Below are 22,025 nucleotides of genomic sequence, written 5' to 3'. Positions count from 1 at the left end.
CACTGCACATGAGTTTTTAGAATGAAATTTCAGCATTTTAGAATGAAATTTCACTCTTGAAATATTTTTATTTTATAATATTCCATAGTAATTTCCATTTATGAACTTTTATTAAAATATAGGGGCAATAGAATAGACTAATTAATATTACAAGTGGTAATTGAGTAGTGACCAGTGTCTAACATGAGATTTTTCGTTTTGGTGAATTTCTCCAGAAAGGAAAGAATGAAGAAAGGAGAGGGAGAAAAACAATAAAGTGGCCATAATTATGATACATTTATACTCATAAATATTTTTAAAATATCACATGGAATAATACCTCTTCATATTCCATATAAAGACAAATTATAATGTTTTATAGAGGTGAAGAGCTATTATTCCATGTGATATTTTTTTGTGTATTTTTATCACATAAACATTTATTAATTTCCTTGTTAAAATTATTCTTAACATTTGGAAACATTTACTAACATTTTATAAAAATGTATCATAATTATGGCCACTACTCTACTTTTGCTGTATTCTATTACTGTAAATCACTTTATTGGGGAATTCCAAATCTAGTCTATGTTCATAAAAAGTAAATGGAGAAACAAAGGAATCTGAAGCAGCATAAAATGCAATCTGGTAGATTATATCAATAATTGGATAAAAGTGAGAAAATAAATTGGTTTTGGGGTCTTTCTTGAAACACAAGAGCAATTATTTATAGGAAAATAAAGTGAATAATTGCTCCATAAAATAATAAAACTTTTTTTTTTACCAGTTATCAGAACAATGATGTTCTAAACATTAAGGTGGTGTATTTTTACAAACTCTTTTCTCTAGACATAAGTGTAGGTAGACAAGACTGACACATAATTATTCAATAAATATTCACAGAACATTGTTTCAAGTGATTTACAGTAATAGAATACAGCAAAAGTAGAGTAGTGGAAGTTCTGAGCCTTGTCTTCAAAAACATTTGAGGCTTCTGCTCTCACTCTCCTGAAATGCCACCTTAAGAATAAACATGAAGCATTTCCCACTACACAGGTTGCCTTTTCTTTGTGTTGATGGTTTCCTTTGCTCTGCAAAAAAGCCTTTTAAAGCCTCACTTGTTTATTTGTGCTTTTGGTGTCAAATTGAAAAATCCATCACTAAGATTAATGTCAAGTTTACCCACTATGTGTTCTTCTAGGAGTTTCTTGGTTGTGTCTCACATTCAACTTGTCTTCAATTCATTTCGAGTTGATTTTTGTGTTTGATGTAAGACAGGGATTCAGTCTTGCATATAGCTATTCAGTTTTCCTGACACCATTTATTGAAGAGACTATACTTTGCCTCACTATATATTCTTAGTTCTTTTGTCAACAATTCATCAACCACATATGAATGTGTACTTCTGAGCTCTTTATTCTGTTCCATTGATCTATGTGTCTGTTTTTATGCCAATGCTGTGCTGTTTTGATCACTACAGCTTTATAATAGAGTTTGAAGTCAGGAGTGTGATGCCTCTACATTTATTCTTTCTCATGATTGCTTTGGTTACTTGGAGCCTCTTGAGGATCCATACAAATTTTAGGATTGTTTTTTCTATTTCTATGGAAATAATATTGAGGTTTCCATAGGGATTTTGTTAAATCTGTAGATTAGGAAGTATGGACATTTTAACAAAATTCTCACAATCTATGAAAGTGGAATATTTTTCCATTTATTTGGTCTCCTTCAATTTCTTTCTTCAATGTCTTATAATTTTCATTGTATAGATCTTTGACCTCCTCTAGTATATTTACTCCTAAATATTTTATTCTTTTTGATGTTATTTTAAATGGAATGCTTTTCTTAATTTCTCTTTATAATGTAAAATGAATGATATTCTGAGCCATAAATTCTGGTGTGGTTTGTTACGAAGGAAAAGCTAACTGATGCAGAGGAAAAGTTATGAGAAGGAAGTTAAGAAGGAAAATTTTCTCCAACATATGGTTCATCACTTGTTCTATACGATTGTTCATATTCACTCTGATCTACATGTGGAATTGTAATGTCAGCTTCACTTTACTGAAATTATCTTATCCTGAAGTTATGCCCCAGGGTAATAATTTTAAAGTGGCTACTAGAATCCTGGCAGATATCCAGGTGAAGCTCCCAAGATGTTTGGGCAGAACTAAATCAGTTCCCCAACAAGCAGCACAATAAAATAAGCACAGCTGGTGTCTCTGCTTGTTGCTTTGCAACAGAGAACACAGCTGCAAATGGAAATAGGTCTGGGGCTTAGAGATTGGAAGGGAACAGAAAAACATGAAAAGGATTAGAGATGTTTTACTACATCTACGAAGACAAGGGACCTTACAGAATATAAGGGTCATGCGGTAAAATTTAATATCCTCTCCTTATATGCCAAATTAAGTTCTAGTACTCCACTGAATTAGAGTTCATAAATTTCATATTCATAATTTTATAAAATATTTTGTTCTCCCTCCAATGAACTAAAAACAATTATTCCTATAATGTGTTACAATTTTAAAATGCTTTCAAGTAAGGTTTATTGTTGTATATTTTATTAGCATACAGAAGAGAATAGGTAGAAATTTATTTATCTCCTTAATAGATACATTTCTGTGAAAAGCAAAGATGTAAAAATTATTTCCAAGATTGTGATCTGGTATGGTTTTCTTTGAAACAATTTCTATGCATAATGCATATTTTAAATTTAAGGTGATTACAACGCAACAAAATTAATGCTTTAAATTTTGTACTAAAATCTTCTGATTCCAGGCAAAATTAAGACCAGAATTGCAGAAATGTGGGTATACTTACATAAAAAAGAGACAAAATTATGTTTTTTTTAAAGAGATTTACCAATACACACAATTTTTAAAAAAGACCCTTATTAGTTTTGTGATAATGATATATGCTATTGTAATATCACTAAATATCTTAAAATAGATGACATTCCATCTGAGAACGGCAATACCATTTACAAATAAGATTTATCCATTCTCTCTTCATTTCCCAAAGCCACTCATGAACCTGAACACTGACTCTAAAAACAAAAATAGTTTCATCTCATGTCTTTTTCCCTCTTTATTTGCTATGACAATCAGTAATATTAACTTTTAATCATTTCATATTTTTTAGGACTCAGTTCTGAGCAACTAGACTTTTAATAAACTTATAGAAAATCAAATTAAAGAAGTGCTTCTGTAGAGTAATGGATCGGAAATGGTAAAATCATCAAGACTGGAATGATAATAAACCACATACCACACACAAAAAGAACAAAAAGTATGTTAAATGTGTACTGATAAAATGCATACAAGTCTCATCATAGCCCTCTGAGGTTACATTTTCCCTCTATGGTATTATAATGTCATTCTGTCCACATAAGTTCATTTTGTTGAAGGCAACCACATTTTTAGATACGTTTAAGAGAAAGCGAAATGATAGCCAATAGCTTACTAGACACCCATCATAATCCAAAGGGTTCTTTTTTAAATCAATGCTATAAAAACAGGCAGTTTTTTTTTTTTTTAATGAGAACTACAATGACTCTCATATAACCACATTGTTACTGTTTCTATAAGCACAAATACTTTAACTTTATGCAGTGGTTTTCCTCGCTATTTTCATAAAGGTATCTATTCAAATATGACAACTAACATCTAAACATGAAAACTGCTTACCCGGCAGATAGAATTGGTTTTGGTCACAAGTATATAGCACGAGCATTTTAACACTATGGGATTTTCTTTGGCAAGTATTATTTCTTAATAAGTATTATTTCTCCCATTCATGTTTCTACTTTGAAATTGTTTTATTCTTTTATCTTGCATGTTTCTTAGGAGAGTGATTCTCAGCTGTGAGCAATTTTGGCCTCTAGAGATCTTCGGGCAATATCTGAAGACATCACAGTATGGCAGCAAGAGGAGAGATGCTGTTGGAATCTAACCAATAGAGAGACCAGGGATGCTGCTAAACATCCTGCAATGCACAGGACAGCCCCCTACAACAAAGAACTATCCAGTCCAAAATGTTAGTAGTGGCAATGCTGAAAAACCCTGTTTTGGGAGGATATGATTCCCTGGATAATAGCTGAAATTACATGGTGTATGGAAATGCAAGAGATAAAGAAAAACCTTATATTAGAACATGCATCAAAAAGCACTTCAGTTTATTTTGCATCTTTCTTTATTAAAATATCCAGAATGTCAAGACTTTGTCTGCTGATTATTACTCACTGACAAGACATATACAACCAAATCATGCTTTTCTCACAGGCAATACAACACACAGCAATTACGGGGAGGGCTCCACAACTATTTCTCAGCACTGTGGATGTACAAGAAACAGCAACCTGATAAAAACGTACATGCATGAGAGGTCCCTGGAGCTGCTTTCTCTTGCCTCCTCTGTTTCCTCAGAGCACATTTTGCAAAGCTCTACAGGGAACCCGTCAGTTGCATGATGATTCTGCTTATTCCTCCTTAACCACACAGACACACACAGATACACACACACAGACACATACACACAGACACACAGACACACACTCTAAGCTATATAACTCCGCAGGGAAGGGAGAGCAATGTTTTTCATCATGTGTCCTTTATGCAAAATGCATTTTTTTTTTCTCCTCATCTAAGCCTAAAAAAAAAAAGGTCCATGTTTTATGTAAGATTCAGAGGATAACTTCTCTGTCAGCAAGCAGGGCTCTCAGTCCAACTGTACTGTCCCTCTATTTTTTGCTTATCAAACACCATATTGAAAATTTGTTTACACATCTGCAACCTGCTCAAATGTAGGCACTTGTTTTTTTACTGTTTTATTACTAGTCCATATCGCAGTTCTAAGCATACTAAGTGTCTTCCCCCTCTCTCCTTATTAGAAGAATTAGACAGCTTAAAGGATAAAGTTTTTTTTAAGGACTGGATGATCCAAAGCTCAATTAATGTGCATAAGGTAAAAATAATGATCTTATTAGGCACCTTCTATTGTGAAAATTTTGTTGTCAACTATCCCACTCTTGTAAGCTATTATTAGTATTGGAAATTGATATAGCTTTAAATGTGAATGCTATTATTTTTTTATGATCACATATCATTTTTTATCATTATTTCATAAATAACATATATATGTACATATATCAGTTTAATAAAGAAGAATCATGACATACTTCTGTTATACCAAATAAAACTGCAGCCTTCTTTTTTTAGAAATAATCGCTTTCACTGATGTGTGTGGTGGTCTCCATATATTTCTGTGTGCATTTGTATTCAGGAACACATATTCATTAAAAGAAAAAAAAAAGATGCTATTCCACACAGATTTCTGAAAACTTTCTCACTAAAATACACTGGATCTTTGAATGTCAGCATACACAGTTTAAATTCATTCATTTTAAGCCTGCCTAGGGTACCACTGTATGAAGAATAATTTGAGAACTTCACTGTACTTTAAGTATGATTTCTATTTTTCACCTCTGTGAGCAATACTACAATGGGCAACTTTCAACATATGACTTTAGATATCCATGTCAGTATATCTATAAAAGAGTCTTCTAAAAAAAAAAGAGTCTTCTATAATAAACATACGTTCTTTTAAAAATTTTGATAGATATTGCCAAACTACCCTCCAAAAATCTATGGAAATCAACATTTCTGTTAATAGTTCTGCACATTAATAATTTTGTGAATTATCAAATTTGCATATGGGATAGCTAAACATTGTTATCTCTTTTTGCTTTGTGGTTTTTAAATTACCAGTGAAATTTGAAATGTTTTAATATAATTAACATTTATTTTCCTATGAATCTCCTGCTAATGTAATTTCCCCATGCTCATTTGATTGTAGTGCATTTTTCTTATTATTGAAACAGTTCCTTTTGTTGTATTTAGTTGCTCATTCGTGTCTGACTCTGTGTGACCCCACAGACTGTGTAGCCCACCAGACTCTTCCGTCCATGGGGATTCTCCAAGCAAGAATACTAACGTGGGCTGTCATGTCCTCCTCCAGGGGATCTTCCCAACCCAGGGATCGGACCCAGTTCTCCCACATTGTAGGGGAATTCTTTACCCTCTGAGATACCAGGGAAGCCCAAAACAGTTTCTTATGTAATGAAAATTAGTACTTTGTCTGCCCTATGTGTTTGTATTTTAGTTTATTATCTTTCATCTTATTAGAATTAACATAATTATTTGATATCTTTATTTTCAACTGTATATTCACTTAAATTCATATCTTATTTCTTACTGAATATTGGATTCATATCTTACATTAAAAATCCTTCATCACATTTGTTTGTTTTACTTTTAAGTGGTTGCATTTTTATAAGCATATTGAATGTTTCAGTTTTATATACCTTAAAGTGAAGTCGCTCAGTCGTGTCTGACTCTTTGAGACCCTACGGGCTGCAGCCTACCAGGCTCCTCTGCCCATGGGATTTTCCAGGCAAGAGTACTGGAGTGGGTTGCCATTTCCTTCTCCAGGAGATCTTCCTGACCCAGGGACTGAACCCGGGTCTTCCGCATTGTAGGCAGACACTTTAACGTCTGAGCCGCCAGGGAAGTCCTATGTACCTTAATTATGGGTTTATTTACCATTTATATTGTTCTTAAGTGTTGGGGAAAACAATGTTTCACATCACCCAACACTGTAACCATGCCTTGTCTGAACTCCACTCCTTTGCTCAGTTCATACTGATACTTTCCACTCAGAAAGTGGCCCTGGATTATTCCATTCACCTCACTGTCCACACCATCTGGGTTATCAAGATTTTTCAGCTACCTGGAGCTTTTTCTTTCTCCACACTATTTTTTTCTCCACACTATATCTGATGTATGTATTTTGGGGTTGTTAGAGGGATTTGCATAAAAAAGTGTTCCCTTATTAGACCCCCTAGGGATTAGATTCTAGTATAAATGAATAGCTATTCCTTAATTTCCAGGCAGTATTGGATGAATTTTCCTTTGTATGGTATGTTGATGTTGTTTAGTCGCTAAGTCATGTGTGACTCTTTTTAACCCCACGGACTGTAGGCTCCTCCATCCATGGGATTTCCCAGGCAAGAATACTGGAGTGGGTTTCCATTTTCTTCTCCAGGGGATATTCCTAATCCAGGGATGGTCACCATCACAAAATGCTCTCTTGAACAAGAGGAACATTGTAATAATATCAAATCTATTCCAATGAATTAAAAAAGGGACCCTTACTTCTAGCCCAGTAAATTGTATGGATCCTGGAACACAATTTTCCTTGTTATAAATATTCCACAAATAGCTTGATCTAGATTTTGTGTTTTTGTAACTGTATTGAAAATGAGAACTCAAAAGCTGAAGCTTAGACATCTTTTCCATTTGCACTTCTTACTAACCCTGTGATCTTGGGAAAATTAATTAATTCTGTATTATTAGATTTATCCTCTGTAAAACAAGAATAATTTGTAATGCTGACCTCAAGATGATACAAGCATGGAATTATTACAAACGACATGCAGTGTCAGACACATAGTAATTGCTCAATAAATATTCCTTGGAGTTGTGTTCAATGATCCTTATCACAACTACTGTGACATCATGTGGCCTCAGACTTCAACAAAACTAACTGGATATTTTAGAGTAATCAACTTTTGATTTTTTGCAAATCTCAAAGTCAACATTCAAAATCTCAATCTCTTTTGATCCACTGATCAAAACTTTATGGAGTCAATCAGTTCTGTAGTTGACAGGAAGCAAGATTTTGTTATCTGAAATCAACTATTAGCTTCACCATGGACAGATAGAAAAACTGCTGCCCCAGCAAAATCATCTAGCATCACAATTATACAGTAGAGATGGTAAAGAAGGATGATTTTATGTATCATTCCCAAATCAAGCAACTTAATACAACCATGTTGTATTAACAACATCATTGTTATGTGATGCTAAAATCTTCCTTGCCATTCTTTTGTATTCAGTGTTAGATTCAATTCTTCGGTTACTGTGCTATGTGCAGGACTTAGTTGCTCAGTTGTGTCTGACTCTTTGCGACCCCATGGGCAGCAGCCCGCCAGGCTCCTGGCTTCATGTTAAAACCAAGAATTTGTCTGAGTACAATTCAGACTGAATGCAGCTGCGTGCATCTGAAATCCAACTCGATAACATAAAAAGACGAGATTTACTTTCTTAAGGAAGCTCTTGGGATTCACAGGCCAGGTCTGGAGCATCATTTCTGAGATGGATCATCCTTCTGGGCCCTTTTATCTTTCTGATCCATCTCACTTAGCAACAGGCTTTCATCTTTATGGTTGCAAGTGGCTGCTGCATTTTGAGACCACATCTGCTTTAGGCAACGAGGAAAATGGCAGTGGGTAAAATACCTGTGCCAGGTGTGTCTTTTTGGCAAAAAGCCTGTATCTTTCCTGAAAGTTCCACCAATGGCCTCCACTTAACATCCTACTACTTAGAATTACATCACATGGTCATTTTCAGATGAAAAAAAAAAAAAATAGTAGTAAGTGAACATTTAATTCTGCATAGTGTCAACCTGAGCAAACTGTAGGGAAAGAGAGGCTGGATATTAGATAAGTAACATCATTTACTTAAAGGGAAGAAGCATGATTCTATTGTTTGTGACAAATGGCATATTCTTTAAATTTTCACTTTTAATTAGAAGATAATTACTTTACAATATTGTGATGGTTTCTGCCATACATCAACATGAGCCAGCATCAGGTATGCATATGTCCCCTACCTCTTGAACCTCCTTCCTACTTCCCTCCCCATCCCACCCATCTAGGTTGCCAAAGAGTGCCAGCTTTGGGTGCCCAGCATCAAATAGCAAATCCCCACTGACTATTTTACATATCACAATATATATGTTTCAATACTACTCTCTCAAATCACCCCACCCTCTCCTTGCAGCAAATGCCATGTCTATCAAGAGTGTTAGAGAATAACACTCTCTTCTAATTGTTCCTCCTGCCTCCAAGTTTATTCCTTAAAACCTCTTACATTAGAGGCTGGCAAACTTTCCCTGTAACAGGCAACACAGGAAATGCTGCAGACTCTGAGCCATAATGTTGGCTGCAAATACAGCTCTGCTACCACAGTGCCTAGGCAATCACTTAAATGAATGGGTACAGATTTGTTCTCGTAAAATTTTGTTTACACAGTGAGAACCTACTGTATAGCACAGGGGACAAAAAGAAGGAGGAATCTGTTTGGAAAACAAATACTAAGTTAATCTTAAAAAATTCATTGCAGTATACATTAGGTACACACACGTACTATTTGATTTCACTTTTACGAGGTACCTAGAACTATCAAATTCATAGAGTCAGAAAGTACATTGGTAGATGCCAGGGGCTGGGTGCAGGAGTCAGGCGGGCGAATGGGGAATTAGCGTCGAATGAGGACAGGGCTCCAGTTTTTCCTCTGTGCTCAGTCTTGTCTGACTCTTTGTGATCCCTGGGACTGTAGCCCTCCAGGCTCCTCTGTCCATAGGGTTTCCCAGGCAAGAAGGGGAAGCCCCCAGGAGGGGGCTGTCATTTCCTCCTCCAGCAGATCTTCCCTACTCAGGGATCGAACCCTCGTTTCTCATGTCTCTTGCATTGCTAGGTGTGCATTCTTTACCACTGTGCCACCTGGGAAGTCCCGCGTTCCAGTTTAGGAGGGCAATAAAGTCAAGGGATGCATGATGGTGAGTGCTGCACAATGATGTGAATGTATTTATTGCCTCTGAACTGTACAATTAAATATGGTTAAAATAGCATGTTTTATATTATGTGACTTTTACTACAACAAAATAGAAACAAACAAACAAAAACACAGCAGGCTGGATTTGTGTCCACTGACATGGTTTGCTGGTCCCTCTTGTACCATATTCCTAGCTATTTTGTGGTTGTCTTTGTGTATTTGTTTATTTCTAAAATCAGAGGCAGTGCAAATATCACTTATTCTTAAGCCCACAATGTAAAGCGAATTCTTTACTATGCTAACATCCATATCACTTTATACATGCTCATATTACAAATGTGCAGTAGATGCTATTATGATGTTTTATGTGTTTATTTTTCCACAATGAGTTCAAAAACACACACATACACACACAATATGATTTCCAATATTCAGCCTATGGTTTGCCATACTGTTTCAACAGAAATCATGCCTGGACCCACAGTACAAGACAGGCTGAAAGCCTACTCTGCTTTGTTCTTTTTCTCCGGTACTTTCAGGCATTAAATTTTCTCCTTCAACCAGGCTTGTTTCTATAAAAGAACTTAAAAATATAGTTGATCTTGGAACAGTTTGGGAATTCCAGACACCAACTTCCCTCCTGCAGTCAAAATCCATACGTAACTTGTTGCAGTTGGCCCTCGTATAGAAGGCTCCTATAAGGGGACTCACACAGTTCACACCCGTGTTGCTCAAGGGTCAGCTATACTAGTATTGCCCATTCCTACCCTTCTCTCCGAGTCTTAGATGAGGGCTAAAATGTTTTGGCTTGCTCCTAAGTCCTTCGGCCTTTGCTGCAATGATTTCTTTAGGCTTTATGATTCCTTAAAAGCCCAGCGTCATTCAACACACTCACATGTACTCACTTAGCTTTACCTGTGTTCACACACAGGTATATATTTTAGGTTGCACTTATAATAACTTTTTTCTCCCCTTATTATTTTCTTTGGCTTTTTGATCTCTGTTTTGATTGAATTTAACTATTTTCTATGTCAACTATTTTCCCAAGCATTTCTCTAGATAAAGTGGGAGGATGATATGGACTACCCTGGTGGTTCAATGGTTAAAACTTCACACTTCCAGTGCAGGAGATGTGGGTTTGATCCCTGGTCAGGGAGCTAAGATCGCCCATGCTGTGTGGTGTGGTCAAAAACATTCTTAAAAAGATAGAAGGAAGATATACTTTCTGGATTCCTTTCTACATATTTCTTTCATGCTAACAGATATATCATGTTTTTGATTGAGTGAAGGATTTGTTGTTCAGTCTTTTCTCTGAAAGTTGACAATGGTATTAAATTATTAACCACATTCCAGTATTTCAAGTGACAAATATGATGTGGAAATAACTTTTCCTAGTAAGTAACTTTTAAAACTCTGAAGTCTATATAATTTTCTCTTCATTCATAGGCTTTAGGAAAACTTTGCCAGCATCCACCTAAGTTTGATTCTTTCCCAATTAACCCTTCCTGAAATTCAGAAAGTCTATTCAACTTGTAAATTCTGTATATTCTTCACCTAAAGGTTAGAAAAAAAAAAAAAGTTACTGTTCCTCTCCTTCATCTGCTGTTTCTTGCATTCTGGGAACATATGTTATTCCCACACTATGTCTAGTTAATATATCCTCTAAGTCTCATCTCTTTCTCACAATGGCCATATATTTGTAATTTTGTTCTCTGAGTTTTAGCTCCTTCTTCCAGTCTTGGAAGTTCTTAAGTTCCAGGGAAACAATTTGGTCTTAGTGTCCCCATGTGCCTCAAGGCGCTATTGATTTCGTCTGTTTACTTATTGTAGAAAACAAGGCTTTGAGTTACAGGAATCTCTCAGCAGTGTGCTTAAAACACTAGTGCTCAGATCACCTAGCGTTCAGTACTCGTTTTGGTAATGACTGTTGTGCCTGATTTCCTCTTTGGTGCTCTGCCCTCCAGAGTGACGGTCAGTTTCCAGTGCTCCCTGGGGGTCTTACGAGGCCCCTGGCAGTACCTTCCAGCGGCATTCTCACAAGTGATGGAGTCACAGAGCTCTTTGCTTCTGTAAGGAGATGATCGGCAAATGTGCTGTCAGTCCCTTGACAAGGCTCCAGAAGAAAGTCTGTTCTGGACTTTTTACACAAACTTTCTCCTGCCAGAAATAATGGTGGTGAGTCTCAGCTTTTTCTGTGGGTGTGGGTGGGTGGGGGCGTATTCCTTGTGGCTTGTGGGATCTTAAAGGTTCACCAACCAGCGGCAGAACTTAAGCTCTTGGTAATGAAAGTGTGGAGTTCTAATGACTGGACCGCCAGGGAATTCTCTTCAACTTTCTTAAGAGACCGATGAGCCTGAGTGTCTTCGGGGCCTTTCCACCGGCTCTCTGAGACTAGACCCTGCATTCTACTCTGGTCTCTGGGGAATCCATTTGGCAATTGCTTTCTCCCCCGAGATTCTGTTTAAGAAGGAAAACTGACTCTTTCTAACCTGATTCCCCCACAGCTTAAGGAGCTATCTGCTTATCTCAGGAGAATTAAAGTAGACTGGATTGGGGAAAACAAAAGAAACTGCAACCTCCCATTAAAAAACCTTCTATATATGAGACAAAGGATGTTAACAAAACAAATTGCAGTAATCATATCATAACAGATGTAAGTTAAGCCATCATGCTGTTCGTCTTCAATTCATAAATGCTGCATATCAATTATATCTCAATAAAACTAAATATTTTCCAAATTTAAATATATATATATATCCATTTGCACAGAATGGTTTGATTAGCGACTATAATAACCTAATTCAATACCCATATATATAAACTTTAGTATATAAAACATTTACTCAAAATATATCTAAATCCAAACTTAGGGCCTCATAGAGGTAATGAAAATATTTTCATTATAGTTGAACTTTATTTTAATTATATTTAGGAAATTCATCTTAGATAAAAATAAAATAAAATAGCTAGGCATCAGAAATAACCAGAAGATTGGAAATCTCTATCATGACTTATGAAATACAGTGTAAGCTCTGTATTCAGGAGACTGGGGTCAATTTCTTCATGGCAATTCAGGAAAGCACTTGAGAAAATTACTTATATATTGTATACCAGTTTGTATAGCTTTAATGTGGCATTTTGGAGAAAGCAATGGCACCCCACTCCAGTACTCTTGCCTAGGAAATCCCATGGATGGAGGTGCCTGGTAGGCTGTGGGCCATGGGGTTCGAAGAGTTGGACACGACTGAGCGACTTCACTTTCACGCATTGGAGAAAGAAATGGCAACCCACTCCAGTGTTCCTGCCTGGAGAATCCCAGGGACAGGGGAGCCTGGTGGGCTGATGTCTATGGGCTCACACAGAGTCGGACATGACTAAAGTGACTTAGCAGCAGCAGCAGCAATGTGGCATTTAAAATATTTCACAGGGTTATCATATATTTTAAAATAAAGGATGCAAATGCTTAGGGGTATCTGCAGATTTTACTGGTTAATGTAACTATTGCTTGTACTATCAGTACTATTATAATTTGATCATAACTTGAAAGTTGAAAAGACATAGCAATAGATTTCCAACTTTATACTGTACTTATTGATACAAACTGTCACTGATTGTGTTGGTATGGTAAAAAAAAAATACACCAATTAAGCAAGAATTGCAAGTATTTTCTCATGTATGAATGGTTTTTCCTTGAGATCAAGATGTTACTTACACTAACAACTTCAAATATTTGTTTTAATAAATACTAGAACAGTTAGCAGAAATGTTCTTGAAAACTTTAGGCCATAGGAAATTATTAAACTATTTGGAATTTCTTCAAATTTCTTCACATCCCCCCAAATATCTAAATATTAGTCTTCAAAATATTATTTCCAGATCTTCAAAAATATATTAACTTCCAAAATATAAAAATGATTTATCTTACCCATATCTGACATTTCAGGCACAGTTACAATGTACGGTCCATCTGTGAACTTTGGAGCATTGTCATTGATGTCTTGCACTTTGATGATAAACTCGGATTCAGGCTCAAGGGGCTTGTTTGTTCGTCTGTCAATAGCCTGAGCATGAAGTACATAGTGGGTCTTCTGCTCCCTGTCTAGGCTTTTTGTTGAGTGGATGTCACCCGTGGTATCATCAATGATAAAAATAGTCCCAGCACCTTCTCCAGTAAGGATGTACTTGACAGACCCATCACCTTTGTCAGAATTGGAGTGCAGCTGTAGACAAAGATGGAAAATTTTAATATAACATTATATCCAACCTCACATGGTATTCTCTGAAAATTGCCTATCTATAATTTAATACTTATTTTGGTTATGACATTTTTCTTCTCTCCAATGTACCAGGCATTGCTAAAATCATGTTTATCTGCAGTTTTTCTCTACTTGGGATAAACAGGGATATTTTATTATGCTCTAAAGATTTAATTATTGAAGAAAAATTAATAAGCAATACTTATTAAAAGAATAACCCTTGCTGTCATTCTACTAAATCAATGTTTTTCTACCTATATAGAATAGAATTGTAAAAGAAACTAACAGTAAATCACAGTTGTCTTCCATATTTCCACAGGGAATTAAAAAAAAAAAAAGAATTAACTGCTTACCATTATATTTCAATATTAAAATTAAAAAATACTACAGTAAAAATTGAGATTCAAATTATTTATTAAAATTTCCACAAAATGGACACTTATTTATCACAGAAATGTTAATTTTATACTTTGGAAAAACAAATATCTTCCAGATTGTTAAACTAGAAAACAAACAAACAAATAAACAAACTTGTGATGGAATGTTTTCTTTCTTGAAAAATTATGAAATTTACACTCAAAATTTAAATGGCAGTGATAGATTTAATCAGTAAGTAGGCCCTGATTTTTAATTGAGATACACTAAGAAATCTCATTTATAAAACTAAAATGATTGAATTGTCTTTGAATAGACATTAGAGGGGTAATATTTCAGCAGACATCTTCAATAAGAAAGATAAATAATGTACATTAAGGCAATTAAAAATCTTTTTATCATTTAAATATTAGCAAATGCTTTTAAACTGCATATACTTCACACAATGTCTGGCTGTAACATAACATCAAAGTTCAGTTAATATTTCTATGAATAGCATTGCTATATTTCTAGCTAAGAACATCCACAGTATTTTCTTAAATCTCAAACACATACTTGAAAAATTGTTTCTTCCAAGAGATCTGAAGAGTTATCCTTCACATGAAACCTTTTTGGTCACATAACCTCAACTACTCACCTTTTGCACATTTCTGACACTCTAAAACACTGAAAATATATAACCTTGTTCACATAGCATTTTGGTTTCTAGCCAAAGTAAAAATTTTCAAGGTTTATGTTAAAGTCTCTGAACTCTTAGAAGACATTTTTAAAGATAAAATACAGAAAAAAGATAATAAAAGGAAAGGACTACTTCAATGGGAAAATGAAGTGATCTGAAACATAAATAACAGTACATCAGGAAAAATTATACTTATTTCTTGAAAATACATAAGCCATAAGGATAAAATTTTGATAGGCATCACTCAGCTAGATTCAACAAATTAAATCATTTCCAAACTGATTTTTTGGAGTTTTTCTAAAAAGGAGTAAAACTACACTAGTAGAATATGAAAAACACAGCTTTCAAAGATTCACACTTCATTAGTAAATTAACTACTAAAAGAAGCAGTAGAATGAGTTGTGTGGAGACAGTTGTATGTATGCATGAAAATGAATTTATTCATTTATTTATGTCTCTTTATATCATTTTAGCCCCTACAAGAAGAGATTTATCATTTATGCATCAGATGCCTACAAAATATCGATTGACCAGTCTGTTTCATATCCTCCAATTTTGCATCTTTCCATGACCAAAACAGCAAAGTAAAGGACCAAATTCACTGAACAAATGCTTCTAAAAGCTTTTCTGGAACATGAATGTTATTAAAATAACAAAAGGTAAAGTCATTTTAATAGTTATTGCTATATTGTGTATGAATTATAAATCTATATATAATAAATATGACTAATTAAAAACACTGACAGAAAGGGTTAAACCTTCTAACAACTAACTATTGAAAGATATGACAATGGTGAAAATTGACTCTTAAGGATATTACCATGTACTATTATATTTTTAGAGTGGTTAATTTGAAATTATTTAGTTTTAGATGAAAGGTTCACACTACAGTTAACTATATGTATTTTTTGGAAAGGCATATGGACATAGATCAGCAACAGAAGTATGTAAAAGAAGTAGTAAAGTTGTCAATCTAAAGCATCTGTTAAAAATTTATATGCTTTATGCTTTATATGGATTATGATAAATAATTCAATTAAAGATAAATGCCAGCAAATTTATGGCTTTAGATTCTAACACTTGAATCTGACTCCACATTTGTAAAGTTTTGAGAATTAATATAGCACTTAGAATAAATGTTTCAGAAGTTATGTCTAACTAGATAGTAAATGTGCAGTGTGTGCTAAGTTGTTTTAGTCGTGTCTTACTCCTTGGGATCCTATGGACTGTAATTCACCAGGCTCCTCTGTCCATGGGATTCTCCAGGCAAGAAAACTGGAGTGGGATGCCACACCCTTCTCTAGGGGATGTTAATGACCCAGGGATAAAACTTGCATCTCTTAGTCTCCTGCACTGGCAGGTGGGTTCTTCACCGTTAGTGTCACCTAGGAAGCCCCCACAATGTGCAGTAGTCAGTGAATTATAACTTCAGTTCAGTTCAGTCACTCAGTCATGTCTGACTCTTTGCAACCCCATGGACTGCCACACACCAGGCTTCCCTGTCCATCACCAACTCCCGGAACTTGCTCAAACTCATGTCCATTGAGTTGGTGATGCCATCCAACCATCTCATCCTCTGTCGCCCCCTTCTCCACCCGCCTTCAAACTTTCCCAGTATCAGGGTCTTTTCCAAGGAGTCAGTTATTTGCATCAGGTGGCCAAAGTATTGGAGTTTCAGCTTCAGCATCAGTCCTTCCAAAGAATATTCAGGATTGATTTCCTTACTTTGAAGTATTGATATTGTACAACACAGTCAAAGGTACAATGAAATACTATAATAATGCATTTAGATTACATAAGTTGTTGATAATATTTAGTTTGAGTGTTTTAGTTTTTTTTTAATTATTTTTTTTGAGTATAGTTGATTTACAATGCCCTGTTAGTTTCAGTTGCATACCCAAGTGAATCAGTTATATATATATATATATGTATATATATATATATGTATGTATATGTACATATATAGCCCCCTTTTTTTACATTCTATTCACATCTAGGCCATTACAGATTATTGAGTAGAGTTCCCTGTGCTATACAGTAGGTTCTTCCTAGTTATCTATTTTATATATAGTAGTGTATGTCGATTCCACTCTCCTAATTTATCCCTCCCCTGTTTATTCCCTGGAAAACATAAATTTGTTTTCTATATCTGTGACTCTATTTCTGTTTTGTAAATAGATCTAGCTTGAGTGTTTTACTAATGGAGATGACCATTTACTCAATGGATTTTTAAAATTTCTCATCTGGCCTTGAAATGATAGTTTCCATGTAACACTAATGGAAACCCATCACAGTAGCAGTAGGTCAATCAATAAATACTTTACAAGACTATGATGAGAATTATTTGTGAAACAACAAAGTGATCCACCCTCAGGATTGCCTCTTCTCTATTCAACCTGTTCTTAAAAATTTGTTTTTGTTTACAACATATACTCCAACAGAGATTAGGGGAAACACTAACAAGTAGGTTTTAAGATTCTGGAAGAACACAGGTTTTATATTTGGTTTTATAAGGCAAAAAATGATGAATGAGTAAATGAATGAATATTTTGAATGAAATGGATGAAGAGTAATGAGTGTAAAGAGGTAGAAATCTTAAGACATGGAGAGAAAGCTCTTAGATACAGATGAGCAGGTTACACAGATAATCAGAATAGAAATGTGTTATCTTTTAGGGTGGGCAGCAATGAGACATCAAATGAAAGGAACTGGGAAAAGAGTCATAAAGTAGGAATGCTCTGGATGCTTCACTGGTGGCTCAGATGGTAAAGAATCTGCCTGCAGTGCAGGAGACCTGAGTTTGATCCCTGGGTTGGGAAGATCCCCTGGAGAAGGCAGTTGGAACCCACTCTAGCATTCTTACATGGAAAATTCCATGGACAGGGGACCCTGGCAGGCTACAGTCCATGGGATCATAAAGAATTTTATATGACTGAGCAGCTACAACTTTTTTTGAAATATTGCATTGTAAGTTTAGCTAGCTTGCAATGCAAGCATTGCATTGCAATGCAATGAAATATTGCATTGTAAGTTTAGTTGTATTGAGAGATTTCCATCTTTTTTCCATTAAGATATTTTTTAAAAATTGGAAAATAAAGTTGATTTTAGTCACACATAGTTCAGTAACTGTACAAAGAGAATAGTAGAAGGATCTTACATAACCCATAGTGATAGGAATATACTTATAGAATCATGAGATTTTGCAAAGTGAGTGATATTTTTATGCTAAAAGAGAGCTATTATACTGTCCTAAAGCAAGAATAAAATATCCTTGTGTATCTGATCACATAGTTACATAGAGTTAATCAGTTGTTCTTTAAAGAACAGAAAAAGGAGGTGAAAGAAGAAAGAAAAGAAAATACAATCACCCAAGTGAAGCAAAATGAACTCTTGTCTTGTATTCCTTTAATAAATTGTCTCTTCCTTGCTGTTAAGGAGTAACCTATAGTACTTAGAAAGCTAACATGACTCACATGAATTTCTCTTAGAAAACTATTTATTCACCCTGGACCACATTTGATTGGGACCTAAAAATTTATAACTTTCTTCCTAACGCAGAATTCCTCACTGAGATAATATTTTATCCTTTGGGGAAAAATAACTTTAAAAGGTTAAGAAGATAGTGTCAGAGCAATTAATTTTGAAAGTGGCTTCTAGTTAGGACTTCAAGCTATGTTATAAAGATACTCCACTGACTTAAAATGTGATATTTTGGACTATGTAATTTATGCATTTTTATGAATAGGAAGTTTGTATTTACCATGTTCCAGTAGAAATCAGAAAGAGTGATTTTATTATAATCATTTTTCCAGCACATAAAATACAGGTGATATAACGTTAGAGCTTTGTGAGGATCATAGCAAAGATATGTCATTAAAACTTACTATGCATCTCTCATTTCAGGAGATGCTATATTTTAAACCATAAGCAGATAAAACAAAAATCAATTGAACTCTTAATAAGTAATTGATGCAAAGAAAAAACATATCAAATGTTTTTACCATACATATTAATTACTATTGGTAATTAACACATCAGTCTCTTCATGCAACACCACCACCAAAAAAAGAATATAATCATCAGACTTAATCATGCCCCAATTCATATGTAAAAAGTTATGCTAAATGCAGTATCAGTAAAGTATTTTGTTCAACCACAAAGCTAGTGTTAATCAATTAAAAGGTTAAGAAATTAGATGAGGGTAAGAAAATAAGGATTGCATTGATTTAACTAGAAACATCCAAGGTCCTTGCATACATGCAGAGGTTTCATGATTGAATTTTACTTTCTAGCTTTTAACAGTTTTATTGGTAGTCTTAGAAAAGAAAACTAGTAAATGAAAAAGAGGAGGAGGAAAGGAGCAAAAAGGAACACATGTTTTAACTATTATATCCCCTCCCCCCGAATCCCAGATTAGGGGTGTTAACTACAAAATATCTCTACAGTTTGAAGTTGTCAGAATCCCATGCCCATCAGCTCTACTTCAGAGAGATTCATTCAGTGTGTCAAATATTTGGCCACTGCAGAATACACTCGTGGGTTGAGAATTTCACTATTAATCGCTGTGTAGCCTCAATAAGTGACCAATTGATTAGAATTAAAGTGAGAAACATAAGGCACCAGAAGACATATTCCCTATTTGAGTTAATGTCTTCTTTTATCTTCTGATCAATATCTAGTTGAGAACTGCTATGCTTAAAACGGGTAACCAACCATGACTTAGTGTATAGCACAGGTTCCCTTTGCTCAATGTTATGTGCCAGCCTGGATGGCAAGGAAGTTTGGGGGAGAATGGATACATGTATATGTATGCCTGAGACCCTTCCGTGTCTACCTGAAAGTATCATAGCACTGTTAATCAGGTATGTTGTTGCTGTTTAGTCACTGAGTTGTACCTGACTCTGTGACTCCATGGACTGTAGCCCGCCAGGTTCCTCTGTCCATGGGGTTTTCCAGGCAAGAATACTAGACTTGGTTGCCACTTCCTTCTCCAGGAGATCTTCCCAACCCAGGGATAGAACACATGTCTCCTCCACTGGCAGGTGGATTCTTTATCACTGAGCCTTCTGGGAAGCCCCATTAATCAGTTATACTCCAATAAAAATAAAAAGTTAAAAAAAATAAAAAGATCTAGTTGAGAAAGGGGTGGCTCTGTCATCTTCTTTAAAAAAAAAAAGAAAAACTCAACGTATACTAAAAATTAATACAATTCCATAATATTACTCACCTAAACCACTGCTCACACTCTCAAATGTGTTATGATTTCATCCCCATTTAAACTATTCATTTTAGCACCTTTTTATCAGGAAAGAAAATAGCAATTGTATATAGAAGTGAGGGAGGAGAAAGATAATGGAAGTGAGAATGACTTTGCTCCTTTGGAAATGTCATCTGACAATAAAATCTAAGATTATTGTTTGATCCATCAGTCATTTTTGGAGTTTTTTCATCAGAGAAAAAGAACACAACTTTTTTTTTTTTTTTTTTTTTTAATATCCACCATGGATCAGTCATGGTACTCAGTACTTAAATCTATCACTGAACAAGAAGGCAGAAATTTTTGTCTGGGGAGTGCCTACATTCATTCCACTGGGGAAAAGCAGACACTAAGCAGAAAACATGACCACATACAATATGCAAGAATCACACTTTAAAAGGAGAGAGAGAAAAAGTAAAGAAGTAATATCAGAAGAGATCAGGTGGTACACAGAAGTCATGATATTAAAGTGACATTAAATTTGGTAGGTAGATTATTTGTCCTTCAACATGTGTCTTTATTCTGGGAAACTCTGAATATGTTGCTTTTCAAGAAAAATAATTTCACAAATATAATTGAATTTGAGGTCTTTTGAGATCAGGAAATACCTTTAATTTCTTTAGATTGGACTAATCTGACATGTGGCTTCTTAATAGGGAGGAATCCTTTCTAGCTAGGTGAGAGAGAGGGAGAAATGGAAGTGTGAGGAGTATTCAGTGCCTCATTGCTGGGTTTGAAATTTAAGAGTCTTTGTTGAAGTCCCAAGTAACGTCTCTACCGCCGCTGCTGCTAAGTCGCTTCAGTCGTGTCCAATCCTGTGCGACCCCATAGATGGCAGCCCATCAGGCTCCCCCGTGCCGGGGATCCTCCAGGCAAGAACACTGGAGTGGGTTGCCATTTCCTTCTCCAATGCATGAAAGTGAAAGTGAAGTTGCTCAGTCGTGTCCGACTCTTAGTGACCCCATGGACTGCAGTCTACCAAGCTCCTCCGTCTGTGGGATTTTCCAGGCAAGAGTACTGGAGTGGGGTGCCATTGCCTTCTCCGGTAACGTGCCTAGAAGCAGGAAAATCCAAGAAAAGGCATTCTTCCCCAGAGGATTTTAGTGTTGTGGGAATTATATTGACCTTCTGACTTTAGGGCTTCCCTTGTGGCTCAGTACTCAAGAATCTGCCTGCTATGCGGGAGACAGGTGTTCGATCCCTGGGTTGGAAAGAACCCCTGGAGAAGGGAAGGGCTACCCACTCTAGGATTCTGGCCTAGAGAATTCCATGGACTATCCAGAGTTGGGGTAGCAAAGAGTCGGACAGGACTGAGACTTTCACTTTCACTTTGACTTTAGGAAAAAATCTGTGTTGTTTTAAGCCTCTAGTCAGGGAGTTCATTCTTAGGTAGGTTGATAAAGAGTCCAAGGAGGAAAAAACGGACAAACTTTTTTTTTTCCCCACATTCCTTTGTCTTATTTACATAAGACATATTTTTTCTTAAGCTCTGAACTGTTACACAATCTATTTCTTCTAAGATTAACTTTCTTTAAGCCCAAAGCTAATGATCACACAACAAAACAACACAACTTCTTCAAGGATATGTTTTTCCTTTAAGCTCTGTACTAATGACAATATAACAACATATCTTGCTCAAGATATGTTTCTCCTTCTTAACAGGAGCCTTCTGACTAATCCTGTAATCTTAAAATGTATGTTTTAGAGTGGGTCTTGTTAGATGGTTCTACTGTTAGTAACCAATTGAAAAAGTATATAAGGCCTTGATAAGACTTAGCAAGTGGGGTACTCTCTGCCCCCTTCCG

At 35.5% G+C, this 22,025-nt stretch overlaps 1 protein-coding gene across 5 annotated transcripts in view; it reads right to left on the bottom strand.

Annotated features, from left to right (window-relative positions):
* CDH18 (cadherin 18) overlaps nt 1–22,025 on the bottom strand; it is a 1,183,249-nt gene that overhangs the window by 258,543 nt on the left and 902,681 nt on the right. For all 5 annotated transcript variants that reach the window (XM_043488846.1, XM_043488845.1, XM_043488848.1 and 2 more), the window contains one exon: nt 13,579–13,873. In XM_043488846.1, the coding sequence (XP_043344781.1) occupies nt 13,579–13,873 (295 nt within the window). The remainder of the gene's footprint in view (nt 1–13,578; nt 13,874–22,025) is intronic.

Source organism: Cervus canadensis, chromosome 16, assembly GCF_019320065.1.
Source record: "Cervus canadensis isolate Bull #8, Minnesota chromosome 16, ASM1932006v1, whole genome shotgun sequence".
NCBI lineage: Eukaryota > Metazoa > Chordata > Mammalia > Artiodactyla > Cervidae > Cervus > Cervus canadensis.
Note: the sequence above shows the minus strand (reverse complement) of the source record. Positions and strands in the feature narration are given on the sequence as shown.